The 14,553-nt window shown below is 39.3% G+C and overlaps 1 protein-coding gene and 1 long non-coding RNA gene across 3 annotated transcripts; one reads left to right on the forward strand and one right to left on the reverse strand.

Annotated features, from left to right (window-relative positions):
• Positions 1-3,151: 3,151 nt before the first annotated feature.
• Positions 3,152-9,577, reverse strand: LOC137278548 (uncharacterized). Of its 2 annotated transcripts, none has more exons than XR_010956665.1 (2): positions 9,509-9,577; positions 3,152-4,959 (listed from the first exon to the last, which is right to left on the reverse strand). XR_010956665.1 is itself a non-coding variant. In XM_067810984.1 (2 exons), the coding sequence occupies exon 2, from the start codon at positions 4,865-4,867 to the stop codon at positions 3,695-3,697; it is 1,173 nt and encodes a 390-aa protein (XP_067667085.1). In that variant the 5' UTR covers positions 4,868-4,959; positions 9,433-9,548; the 3' UTR covers positions 3,631-3,694. The 2 variants fall into 2 exon arrangements, 1 of the variants encoding a protein (XP_067667085.1); XM_067810984.1 differs by having other exon boundaries at positions 3,631-4,959; positions 9,433-9,548.
• A 1,781-nt stretch (positions 9,578-11,358) lies between these two features.
• LOC137278558 (uncharacterized) lies at positions 11,359-13,295 on the forward strand. Its single transcript, XR_010956666.1, has 2 exons — positions 11,359-11,450; positions 13,196-13,295. It is a non-coding gene; the product is annotated as an uncharacterized lncRNA (long non-coding RNA).
• The last annotated feature ends 1,258 nt before the right edge of the window (positions 13,296-14,553 follow it).

Raw genomic sequence — 14,553 nt, forward strand, 5'->3', positions numbered from 1 at the left:
ATGAGTTGAAAGCGCTCTCAAACACACAGGTTGCTTGACCGAATATATGCACGCACAAAACGCAATATCATGAAATATAATATACTTTTGCAATTGTGAATTTTTCTACTCTTCATGAAGAGCTTCCTTTTTATTGTCGCAAATAACGATGTCAATCGTTGGTTGATATGGTCTGATAGTTTTGTAAAATCAAATGGTCAGTTGATATCCGAATCAAATGGTGACTATCTTCAGACGTTGTACATGCAATACATCACTGAAGACTCTACGCTTCTCATAGGTTTCAGATTTATTAAGAGTATTCAGGGCGTACAGTCTATTTGACACTCTTGGGGTAGGGTAAGTGTGGGTGGGTGCACACTTCATTCCCACGTTTTCACCTGTCATTTGACAAATGTTCAGGACCAAAAGGTGTGTGTGATCGTGTACGTGCGTGCGTGCGTGCGTGCGTGCGTGCGTGCGTGCGTGCGTGCGTGCGTGCGTGCGTGCGTGCGTGCGCGCGCTATATTCAAGGCGCATTATGGTGGGGAAACCAGAATTGGATTACACACGAAGAACGAATGGGCCCGGTTTAGCATTTGCACCGCTTCTCCGACTGTCACACGTGCATGTTACAGTAAAGATTGTCTTACTCCGACGGTTGCTAAGTAGAAAGGAGCCTTGGTGTTATGAAGGTTTTAACGAACGAATGCTTCACCCAGCTTGCTGCCTTACCGACCGGACAACGGCTCGTGTCTACACATGAATGAACCCTTTTATAATGATATTTATTACCAACATGGTGAATCATAACCAGTGTCATATATAATATGTGCACATATTAGTTTTGCCTAGTAACTATTGTGTCTGTAATGTGTCTTCTGTGAATTAATTAAACAACTGAACGTGACGTCATTGAAGAGTACTGTCACTCATGCTAACAGCGTTTTATTGTACAAATGTACAGGAATAAAATAAATAACAATAAAGTGAGTGAGTTTACTTTTACGCTGCACACAGCAATATTCCAGCTATGTGGCGGCGGCCTGTAAATAATCGAGTCTGGACCAGACAATCCAGCGATCAACAAAATGAGCATCCATCTGCGTAAAATGGGAACATGTGTCAACCAAGTCAACTCGATCCCGTTAGTCGCCTCTTACGACATGCATAGTCGCCTTTTATGGCAAGCATGGGTTGCTGTAGAAATGGTAATAAAGAAAAGATTACATGAGCAAGTGAGTCATACGACTTGTATGGGAAACGAGTGAGAAATTTAATTTGTTCGAGCGAGTGCGAGAGCGAGAAATTTTTACTAAATATTCGTATTCATATATTACACAAACATGAACACCATATAAATAATCATTTTACATCACTGTTAGAGATGAGGTTCTTGAGAGGCATTTAGTCGGTATTCTAATTTAAGATAAAGGGTTATGGATGTGAACGTCTTCTTTATTGCTTACACAAAACGTTGTGTAAACAAAAGAGAAGTTGACATCCATAACACTATGTCTTATAGTGTAAGAGATGCTGTGTCTGCTGGTGCTAATTCCTGTTGGTTGGTTGGATGCCAAACCTTGTTCCTTGGTAATCTGGTGAATTGGTTTACTAATGCCTACAGGGAAAAATAACTACAGGGCATAATATTTAGCTACACAGTTTGTTGTGACAGCGATACGCTATCCGGCACACACGCGAACTGTACCGATTAGTGTGCACTGATGCGTGCAATGAGATTTGGGGAGTACAGGGCAAAGAGCAATTAGGAGAGGCTATGCTCCATCTCCGGCGGTTGGAGGATAGAAAAAACATTGAGGGATAAAACAAAGCCAGAAGCAAATGCCGCAATGCAGAACCCACGATGCTATAAGAGGCTTATCCGGCACGCAGATCGATGCCAGTTTTATTAACTTATATTTTGTCGCTTTCATTGTTTTGGTTTCTAATTTACCTGCACATATACTATCCAAGAAGGAATCATATAGACGAGAAATCTGTTGTGAAAATATTCCATTTTCAAACATGTATAACTCGTCCACAAATGGACTTTACTGTATGAAATGTTAAACCAGTTTAGAAGAAGGTAATGTCTATACAACCAAGTGGATACTTTTAGATAACGGAGACGCTGAGTGCGATGCGACGACGTAGCACGACCCCGACGAGACTTGCTCATTTTTCACTCTTGACAAATTAGCAAAAACAACAGATTTGTCCCTTGTTCCTGACTGTTTCCATGTATCATGAAATATCAGTGATTCCTGACTATTTTTGATGGAAATCCCAAATTCAGAGGTCTTGTGAGAGTCATAACTTTGTCATGCTGTCACTGAATATGTTCGTAAGATATCACATTGTTGAAAACTTCCAATACATTGCACCAATGCCTGGTTTCAAACCTGCAATCCATTGCTTACTACCTTGGTTTTATCTCCAAGGCTACGAAAGATCGAAAGATCGCTGTGAAGAATGAGATTGTAAGTATGAACCATGTGTTCCTCACAAGATGGGTAGTGCAGCTGCACACTGCATCATCCGAACAGCAGGTGCACGTCAGGGTGTCAGCTGTCGATTTCATCAGTAAATACGAAATGTCAAAATTATATGAAAAGTATATCTTTTGTAGATTCATATGTTTGATCAAAACCTCCTCCTTTGTTTTGATACTCCACTTCCTTACCTTTCTCTTCTTCGTACAGGTCCTTCAATTTCATGAATGACTAGAGGTATTCAAACCCTTCCTCACTTCAATGACATCATTCTCTATAGGCCACGGGAAGTTTTCAAATCTTTCTAATGACTGTGGAAATCTCCGACTTTCATGTTTCTTGACCAGAAGCTACTGCATATCTTCAAACTTTTCATCATACACGTAGATCACTGGAGATCTTCAAAGCTTTCTTCCATGTAAGCTGATCAGGGGTTCAAAATCCCATCGCCCGACACCTGGGTCACTTTTCATTGTGGGCAATCGAATAACAGTATCTTATGTGTTGTCTGTGGGCTACTAGACAATTTCCCTTTATGGTTTGAAACTGGAAATAAGCTTGGATTGCATTTCATATCTGCTCAAAACGTAGTCATTATGTTTGCAACCATAATAAAGTAGCGTTATATTTCTTTGCTATTTATTACTGTTTGATTAATGATCCAGTAAACGGTAACACCAAGAACCATGTTGATTTATTCTTTCATAATTACATCATCATGATCATGCCATTAAATCAGGGCACGTGGAAAATTTTCTGGACAAGTCTTTTTCTTAAAGTTTCTTGCCCTGTGGTAAGTGACTTTAAAAAAAATTAATCCCTACTGATGACCATCTTCAAAATTTACTTCCATGTGCAGGACCTCTCCACCACCTTCCTCTCTTGATATCTCCCTCTTGTTTAATTGAAATCTCTGGGGCTATCATTTGGTGTCCTCACAGGTAGCCAGTTCCTCAGCACTTCCTGCGATCTTCACCCTGATTTATACATTTCATGGGTGTTATTGTCCCAACACATTCCTCCATGGCTGTAGAAATGGACATGCCGAACACAAACACAAGGCAATAGACACAAACATCACTCTCAGAAACCATCAACAATTTTGAGATCTATTCCTTGGTCTTCCATCCACTTCCTAATCCATACGGGTAATTCCCTGCCTACTCTGCTGCAGGGTGGAAGTCATGTTCAATTATCCAATTCTAATTCAGTGGCAGCAGTCACTTCTTTACCTTTCTCTTTTTCACTGGCTGCAGATACTGTTCCTCAATTAGTTTATTGTCATGTTCATTATTCGTGCCATTGTCAACACTAGGACTTGTATATAACACAGTTATGGCATGTTCAGGTCCAAGAGAGCTGACCCACTCAAGATTCTCCAGACTTGAACTGCAATTTGTCTGGATTTCACCAAGTGCTCTTCCATGACCAATGGGGTCATCCTGAAAACCTTCTGGCATGTTCAATTGTCCAAGATATTCAACCCCTGCCAACTGAAATATAGTTTCAGCAGGAACCTTTTGGTTACCATGCAAACACACTGGAATCCCTATCTGTTCAAGACGTTCAGCCCATACCTCCGGAAGAATTGTTCCAGCAGGAATGTTTGGGTCATCTTCAAGGATCCCTGGTATCCTTGTCTGTTCAAGACATTCAAGCCCTACCTCCTGAAGATTTATTCTAGCAGGAATGATTGGGTCATCTTCAAGGATCCCTGGTATCCTTGTCTGTTCGAGACATTCAAGTCCTGCCCCCTGATGATTTCTTTCAGCAGGAACGCCTGTGTCTTCTTTAGGGTGTTCTGTTATCTTTACCTGTCCAAGACACATTGGCCGGACCTCTGGAAGATTTGTTTCCGCAAGAATGCTTATGTTTTCTTTAGGGTATTCTTTTATCTTCAACTGTCCAAGACACACTGACCCTGCCTCCTGCTGATTTATTTCATTAGAAATGCTTGTGTCATCTTTAATGCTCTGTCCAGCCTTCTGAAGAGATGTTGAGAGCCAACCATCTTTTATAGTGTAGGACAACTTCATGCTTCCAGAGGCAGTTTGTGATATTGGTCTCACTGAAACAATCAGAGGACTGGAACCTGTATCATTCTGGCATTGCTCATCATTATGTGTGGAAGCTGGAAACCTCTGACTGAACATTTGACGATTCTTTGACATCAATCTTTGCTCCCTGACCTTTGCCAAGATTTGTTTATGACATGACAAAAGAATCCTTTTCCTTTTCCTTAAGCAACTCTCATCAAAAACGGCAGAGGTTTCCAGGTGCAAGTTTGACTCTGATTTACTTTCAGGGAGATTATCGAAGATGACAGTACAAACACTATTAGGTGGGTCTTGTGGAGTCATGTCTCCCTGGCATTGGATGTCCTTCCCGTCCATTTTAGGCAAGTTCTTCTGAATGCTAATGTCCTGCCTAGAATTTGTATTCTTTCAGTGCTATGTTGTGTGTCATAGATGTTTTTGTCCTGACCCTGAAATACAGGAGGAAACAGTGAGTGAGTGAGTAAGTGAATGAGTCAGTGAATATTTAATGCTGGATAAGCAATTTTAGAGCTATTCGTGGCAAATTCAGCCATAATGTAAAAATGGTCTGATAGCATCATGCATTCACTGATGACCCGTACACAGTTCTGAAATTCCTTAAAATAAAGTTACACTTCAAAACAGGTGTAGCTTTTAAACACTTCACACCGAATACAGGAAATTCCAATGCTCCAATATATGGACTTAACAATCACCATCTCATGAAAAGACTATCATATACACTGTAACATTTGTAAAGCTTGTGACACTAGCTCATTAGGATTGAGAAAGTGAGTTTTGTTTTATGCCATTCTCAGCAGTATTCCTGTTATATGGCAGCGGTCTGTAAATCACCGAGTCTGTGCCAGACAATCCAGTGATCAATAACCTGAGCATTGATCTATGCAATTGGTATATGGTGACATGTTGCGCATCTGACCATCCGATCCTGTTAGTAGCCTCATACGGCATGCATGGGTCTACTTGTTACCCATGTGTAGTTTATTCACTCATAGTCTTCTGTATGCAGAGAAGTTGGACTTCAAATTTTAGTTTAACAATCTCACATGTAATTTGAATGTTTTAATTCATTCTTTGGAAAAAAATGGTAAACAAAAAGACTGTGGTGGGACACCTAAATTCAGCTGTACTGAGTGAGTAAGTGAGTGAGTGAGTGAGTGAGTGAGTGAGTGAGTGAGTGAGTGAGTGAGGTTTTTTTTCAGCTTTCAGCAATAACCAGCAATATCACACCAGAAATGGGCTTCACACATGTGGGGAGTTAAACCCAAGTCTTTGGTGTGATGAATGAATGCATTAACCACTAGGTACACGTGAAGGTCCCGCGGTAGAATAGGCCTTCAGCAACCAATGCTTGCCATAAAAGGCGACTGTGCTTGTCGTAAGAGGCAACTAATGGGATCGTGTGGTCAGACTCGCTGACTTGGTTGACACATGTCATTGGTTCCCACTTGCGCAGATTGATGCTCATGTTGTTGATCACTGGATTGTCTGGTCCAGACTCGATTATTTACAGACCGCCGCCATATAGCTGCAATATTGCTGAGTGCGGTGTAAAACTAAACTCACTCACTCACTCACTTCAACCACTAGGCTACACCCCCTGTAGAAAATACTACTTCCTTTTTAGATGAAGTACACTGAAGATTTATTACGGGTTACAAGGAGATCCATGACACTGTCTCTCTACATAACAAAGATCTCACATCATTTTAAGAAAATGTGTTCAAGTCTGTCAGACTAACTATATTTGACATACTGTTTAGTTGGTCAGTCTACTCTCTCGATTACACATCATTGTACCTGCACAGCCTGATGCTTGCTGTATCAACCGCTGGTTTCTTCAGTCTTGACTTAATGTATACTGGCTCCTGCCTAAACAAATCTCAATCACAGGCCTAAATCTTAAAGTTTTATCATTAGTATTAAGGCACTGACTCCACAATCTGCTTCTTTATCCACTAGTCTGAAGTCGTAGTCCAAACAATTCAGTTCAGTCCAGTAAGATCAGCTCATAAATGACATTTAATTCAACTGAAAATGATTCTAAGAGCCAAACTCAAGCCAGACATGTTTTGTACAGACTCACCTAAAGGTTTTTCTACTCATCTTCAGACAATGGGTGGGTGAGTGTGTGAGTGAGTGAGTGAGTGAGTGAGTGTCACACTGGCATTATTTCAGCCATAATGTGACTTGATAAAGTTATACATTTTCAAACCGAGTACAGTATAATTGATGACTTGTACAGAAATTTACCAATCATTCTGAGTGATTGAAGCAATTTAGAGATATAAAACAAAAACACTTGTTCTTATGAAAACAGCATATTGAACTTATATTATAATACAAATTTTATACGAGCTATGGAATGTTGTTTTATGCCACTCTGGCAATATTCCATCACTGTCATTACTATCAGAATCCACAAAGTTCTGGGTTACAACTGGTCTTCAGTACCCAATACTTGTCGTAAAAGGCAACTAACCGGAACTGGTGGACAATACAAATTGGGCAGATCGATGCTCATGCTGTTGATCACTGAACAGTCTGGTCCAGATTTGATTATTTACAGACTGCCATCATATTGCAGGAATATTGCTGAGTGTGGCGAAAAACCAAACTCCAGCAGTTGAATTCAGTGTGACTTGTAATATACATGAATCAAAATCAATGGATCCCAAGTTTGCAACACCTGTGAACAGCATATTGTTGCTCAGTGAATATGTTGATAATTTAATATATGATGACAGGATGGTAAATATCTGCAGGCACAACAGCATGGACATAATACGATGTTACCAAACATTACTATCAGCATTGGAAATAGCTTCTGATATGACATGTAAGGTAATCCGAAGACCCAGGTTCGATTCTCCACAATGTGTGAATCCCGTTCCCGGTGTGCTCAATATTGCTGGAATATTGCTAAAAGCTGCATACAAATTGACTAACTTACTTGCTACAGCTGAAATAATTTCTTAACGACGGTCTAATTACTCGCTTCAGATCTTTTATTCAGGAAATCCTAGAACATTATATTTTTATGTTGAACTGCAATCTCCAACCATTGGAGCTTTTAGAAGATGTTAAACAAATTAAAGGATCGAAATTTATGGACATCTCTATTTTGAGAAACACAGTGTTTTGGAGTTTATCTTTCTCTTTCATAATTCATCATGTGTATACAGTTATGAATGTCATTCAAATATCATATTAATCAAAATTCAAATTTATAGGGATCCTGGACCTGTGAAGGTCCCGGGGTAGAATAGGCCTTCAGCAACCCATGCTTTCCATAAAAGGCGACTGTGCTTGTCATAAGAGGCGACTAATGGGATTGGGTGGTCAGGCTCGCTGACTTGATTGACACGTCATTGGTTCCCAATTGTGCTGATCGATGCTCATGTTGTTGATCACTGGATTGTCTGGTCCAGACTCGAATATTTACAGTCGCCATATAGCTGGAATATTGCTGAGTGCGGCGTAAAACTAAATTCACTCATTCACTATAAGGATCCTGATAGCAGTCTCCACAGGGATTGTGTAATGAGACCTTGGTGAATTACTAATTATCAATATTGCAGGAAAAAATAATAATTCATTTACATTTAAATTTTTTCATCAAGAATATTGTACCAAAATGGATGAAATACAATTTTAATTTACTCAGACAAAAACAAACTAAGGTCTTTATTCATTGGTTGCTTCATATAAACAAATAAATGAAGTGAAAATGAGGCCCTGTGAGATGGGAAATTCAGAACTTGAGGAACTAGACTTACGGCCTTAGCATTGCATGGAGGGCTGGGCATTTAGGAAAATAATGTGGTTGAGACACTGTGAGACAGACTATGATTGGTGATGTATCCTCACCTGCAATCCAAAAATGGGAAGACAACTGCTTAGTTTTTTCTTCACCTAGTAAGTGAATGTTGTTTTCTGTCCCTGTCAGTTGAGTGAAGTACGTTGATATTGGTTGAAATGGGGTGCAGCGGATTGAAATTTGGGTTTAACATTACATTCTCTATTGCATATATGTACAGCACAACATGCTCATGTGTGTGCAATGGCTTGCAGCAGTCAAAACATACCCTGACTTATTTTATCAAGATACTAAGATACCTTTCAGTCTAATCACACAGTGTACTGTTTGAATACTTGTCAGTCTCTTTGTCTTTGAACAATTATATTTTCCAGTCCTTTCTGTGATGGTAAACCTGTAACTGAAGCAAATCAACATTTCCTTAGGCTCTGGTCTGTCTCCAATTCCACTGGGGCTCCTTTACTTCAGTTATAAATGAAATTGTTCCTTTCTATCAAATGGTATATCAAAAGAATAAATTATTCATCTGTCGGTGTCTATGAGTGACAAATGTGATGGCTGGTATTTTATAAATTCAATGATGAGAGGGTCTGCTGGCATGACAAATATTTTACTTAGGTAATATAATTAACCTAAGTTCATAATGGAATGTTAGCACTAAACTACATTACTAGCCTGTGTCACTGTTCCTAATCTGCAACTTGCCTTACACCCAGCTATTTCTGTAATGCTAAAAGCCTCAATGAAGCAATTCTTGGTTCCCTCTGGTTTAGAACCTCCCATCTCCTTGGCGCGCTCCTTTTCAATTTAAATTAAATCGTTAGTTTCTGATAACTTCAAACAGATTCAGGGACTAAGCGTTAGTCTAGAACTGTACTAACCTATTAACACGCAAGAGTTTTCAATCCCTTGACAACTGGAACAGAGTTTGAGGTTACTTAGAACACCTACATTGGCTACAACTGTACAAGTTCTAACGTAACCTACAGCACGGAATTAGTAGGGCTGGACTAGGATTTTGACACGCGACACAACCTATCGCCCCATTGAGGTCGTAAGACACTAAGTCATGCATACTCACAGGGTGTCATAAACATACAGACAGGCAAAGTTCCTCCCAGAATCACTATAGCATGTGTACGCCTGAACACACCCACCTGTTGTAAGCAGCTGATCAAAGCCCTTCGATTGGACTCTGGAAGATAAAACTGGTCGATGAATTGATTTGCGCAAAACTATCAATAGACAGAAACTAGTACGGTTTCTGTCCGAGCTCCTTACAGTGATTTCTTTCTTTGCAAAACGAAGCGAAAGTAGCATACGCTGTCTTGAGATGGCCAGCGATTGATATAGGGGAGGCAACTCGTGCATCTTACAGTATGTGCGCAAGATCGATTTACGTTGTGAAATATATTTGATATCACATTGTTTAATTACATTTCGGCATATTCGAAATGGACACAATTTGTGATGCGTGCCTCTAAAGTTTCACACAATTAGCACTCTCAGGTTTGAGCCGTCAGCTGAGATGTCAGCGCTATCATGCAGATCATTTTTTTCCATTCTTTGTCATATATCAAATTGCCAACAATGTTAATTTAATTAGCAGCAGTATAGCTTTCGCTGCCATTGTATGCTTGGAATTCATTGTGTTTGTTCCGTGTATATTACACGCCATGCTCAATAGAGCTTTTGGAGTGGGTGTGTTTAGTTTTAGGCCGTATTCAGCTATATGGTAAATAACCGAGTCTGGACCAGACAATCCAGTGATCAACAACGTGAGCATCGATCTACACAGTTGGTATACGATGACATGTGCCAACCAACCGATCCCGTTTGTTTCCTTTTACGACGAGCATGGGTTACTGAAGATCAGTTCCAACCCGGATCTTCACGGGAGGGAGCTATTATGAGGACGTCTGTATAAAGCAGAGACCGGCGTGAGTGATATCATGAGCAATTTCGTCAAAAGCCCTAAACTTTCCATCATATGCCTTGCATTGATTAAAAAGCATGTCTTCCCTAGTGAAGACGCTGAAGGTGGCGTAGAGCCATACTTATGTTCCACATGTCTATATTGTCGATGCTGTGATGAACGTAATGAGGCTCGTTCGGATAATCGTGGCGTCTATGGAAGCCCAGCTAACACGCGACGTTCCCACAACGTTATGTTTACGTCAGGGTTTGGTTACGTCGGGAAATGACGTAACTAGGACGTTATTAGAACGTCCTAGGATAACGTCATATCACAACCTTGCCACAACGTTACACATTACGTTCTCTCTACGTCCTTGCAACGTATTTTTCATACTTTGGTGTAACGTACTTGTAACGTTGTCAGGACGTTCGTTTCATATATTTTGTTTACTTGACCTGTTAGAAGGTGTTTGTATTTGCAGTTGACCATCTAATTATTTATCAAGACGATATCGAATCTAGAACAACTTTTGAATAAATTTGTTTTGTTTGCTTTGTTAAATGCGTTCAACTGAAGCAAATAGATAACTTCACGTTTGAAGGTTATAAGAATGTCATTTACAGACGTTGTCACAACGTTACGGTTTACGTAACCAGGACGTCGTAACAGCGTGTATTTCAGACCAAGGTGCAACGTTCGCATAACGTTGGGAGGACGTTCTGTCCACGGCTTGCCAGCACTGACCCGTTGGAACATCGTTACATCTTATTCTCCTCATCCCGGAGTTTACTTGATGGAATATCATATTTAACAGGATCGAAGCATGTGATATTTTCTATTTAAATTACCATATAGATCTATCTCTTCAGTATATAATGAAGTTTATTCATAGTATTTACCTTATTTTTGTTGCATACAATTTATTATTATATTATACACTTGTTGTTGTGCTCTTGACTTCACTCATTTCAGGGAAGTTATGAAACATGTCTCCTTCTAGATCTTTTAACCCACAAGATCCAGATTGAGGCACATTACACATGACTTCTTCATGTGACGTCATTGCCTGTGCGAGCACTTTCCCGCTCGCTGACATCACACTTCTCGCGCGGCTGCCAGTCCTACGTGTACAGGGTTCTGTGTCTGTTCCTCACTTTTAAAACGGGCTCATCGCCATAACAGTGAGTATTTTGTTTATTGTTTTGTTTAGATTAGTAAATTATATGTATTAATTCAGAATGTACTCATTAAGAATAATGAAACTGACTCTTGATTAGATCTAATTACTTGTCCTACTTTTTACACATCCGAAATTCACAGTGTCATTTGATATATTTTTTTAACTGTAAAAATCGGATAATTACTCGGAGCTCTGAATTTCTAAATAACATATTAATGATCACTGACATCAATTTTGCATGGAATCATCAATGATAATTCTGAAACTTTGCCGATGAACCTAGAATCGGCTGGGATGTTTTCAAAAATACATGCTAACAGTAAGTGCGTGTAAAAGTTCCGCCATTTTGGATACTGAGTAGTGTTTACATACCATATCGTACGTTGATTCAGGGTAAGCGATTTTATTCTTGAGTGTTTCTCTTTGTCTGAATAATATTTACATAAATATAGTCATATTGAGTGTAGTATACCACATCTGAAACCGTTAGTTGTTACACAAGTGTTATTAAACGTAGGCATAACTGTCGCATGCTCCAAGGCGGTACGGAGGCCCATGGCTAGGCCCATGGATGTAATTCTATCCTTCAAAGAGGCAAATCTAGATAAGAGGACATTTCTGCCGTGTGAAATACCATTCCCCTCCCTCAACCCACCCACGTGGTTATCTTTTTGAAATGAAAAAAATCCGATTTTACACCACGTAGCATTTTCGGAAATTTTCAGACATCTAGCCGTCTAATCATTGCTTACAGTGGCTCAATACGCTTTGAATATTCAGAGGCAGAGTATCGTAGCAGGAAATAGAAAATTAAAAATAGATACGATGCAATCATTTGATCATTCATAAAAAAAAACTGTCGAGTAAGTGCAGCGTGACACCATGACTGACGCAAAATCACGCTGAACGACAGCAGTAATTATCGGCATTTCTGGCTTCTTCTGTCATTTACAATGCAAACGATAAATACATATAAATACACAGAGTCAGAATAATTCTGATTACTTACATCTCACTTTCATGTACAAAACATCCCTAAATCAAGGAAACTGCTCGCAAAATCCTGTGTACCCATGTCAGCGAGGCCGCTATTTTGAAAGAAATCGGCCCTCGATAGTGATGTCACACGCAAACATCGTTGCACATGTTAGGCAATTTCTTGGAGGTGAAGCTCAGTTGAACAAGAGCAAACACAATGGCCATATCATTCCGACTGCACTTTCAGCATTGTGATTTATATTTTTCGTTCAGATACTTTTTCATGAAACTAATGTCAGTATCTTGATATATCCTTGTTCATCATCATCATATCATATGTGGATATAGGGTATGCGTTTTCATTCATTGAAAGCTTTTCATTGTTTGAATATTTACACGGGAAATTGACTCAGTAGTGTACTATAGGATCTATCACAGTTAAAGCCTCTACACAACTGTTAGAGGATCACACGTAGCCATTACTGCAACATGTGCTTCAGTTCCTGTGATGTACAATATTCAGTATGCTGGGACACACATTGCAGTTTCATATGAACAGGCTAATAAACAGCAATTTAATTCAAAGTTATAAGTAAAACTGATAATATTGATGAACATGATTTGTACATTTTCTGTGTAATTTTATAGCTGTATGCAGACAACAACAAAAAAACCTCGGCATTCAGGGTGTTAAAAATGTAACGGCATGTTCTAATCGTGTGCTTTTGAATAACATTTAGTCTTAAAGCTAAACTATTCTTTTTTCAGATGCACGCTGCCGCTGGGAAAGATGAGGAAGTGCAAGTCTAGAGTGAAACGTTTCTAAGCAATGTATTATACTGGAATAAATGGTTCAGTGTAAACAAAAGAAGAATCTCTGTTATTTGTTACCAGGGCTCAAAGTAGACAGTTTCGAAAAATGCAAACCACACATTCATAATTGCTGAAATGAGTTTTCGAACTGTTGATCACTTTACCTTTTTTCAGCATTCGTAATTTAAATCTAACAAAAACAACGGAAACTATGACTTTTAGCCCTGGATATTGTTATGATCATGGTGACAACAACCCAGAAACCTAATACAAATATTTATCCTCAGACTACTGTACGTTCTGAGTACGTATATACCCAAAACAACTATAAATAACGTTGTTACAACGTTATGTTTATGACGTCACGAGGACGTTATTTTTGGGTCGTATGAACGTAGAAAATAACGTTGTGACAACGTTATGTTTATAACGTCGCGGGGACGTTATTTTTGGGTCGTATGAACGTAGAAAATAACGTTGTGAGGACGTGTTTTCGACTCCACAAAAAAGACGTAAGTGGGACGTTATATGCTGACGTTCTGGGGACGTAAACGTAACGTTGAGACAACGTCCTCAAAACGTACTTTTGTTAGCTGGGAGGCTACAGGTTACACGACACCAAATGTTAGACTTCTATAGTAACCTTATATTTTTGAAAAAAAAATATATCCAGGCTATCAACAACCAATCTATGTACATAGGGGTACCGTCTAGCATTTAATTACAATAAAACACAAATTGTGTACAAATTGTCCGTTGATTTTTCCCAGCACAGGAAGCGGAACACATCAACCCTCCATTACGCACCAAATGTCACCTACACATGTACCTGAAAATATCGGTGCACACATAAGCATAAGTCATGGTGATAAAAAATGAATACTTAAAATTGTGATCAGTTTTAATTACTGGATGGATGTGCTTTTAAAACACATATATCTTACACTATTTCATCCAATCACAGCTGTCACAGGCCTCTGTCCGTTTGAGTTGTTTCCAAACAGTCCTCGCTTGGGGAGCATGTTATTCTGATTTAGTGTAGTAGAACCTACAGGTTCACCTGCACTAAATAAAATCAGTTGCTCCACCAGCGAGTATCATATTAAACTTAAGAGCTGATGGAGGCATGTTATGTACAGCCGTGATTGTGTAATATAAATATATGTTGTTCTTTTTTAAATGTACATCCACTCAGTAATTAGAACTGACCTTATTCTAAACACATACACTGCCTTTTTTAACACGATGACTTATGCTGAATGAGTGTGTGTACTGGCATATTTTGACAATTGCTCCGGAACTGGGGCTGATGT

This window comes from Haliotis asinina, chromosome 1 (genome assembly GCF_037392515.1).
Source record: "Haliotis asinina isolate JCU_RB_2024 chromosome 1, JCU_Hal_asi_v2, whole genome shotgun sequence".
Taxonomy (NCBI): Eukaryota; Metazoa; Mollusca; class Gastropoda; order Lepetellida; family Haliotidae; genus Haliotis; species Haliotis asinina.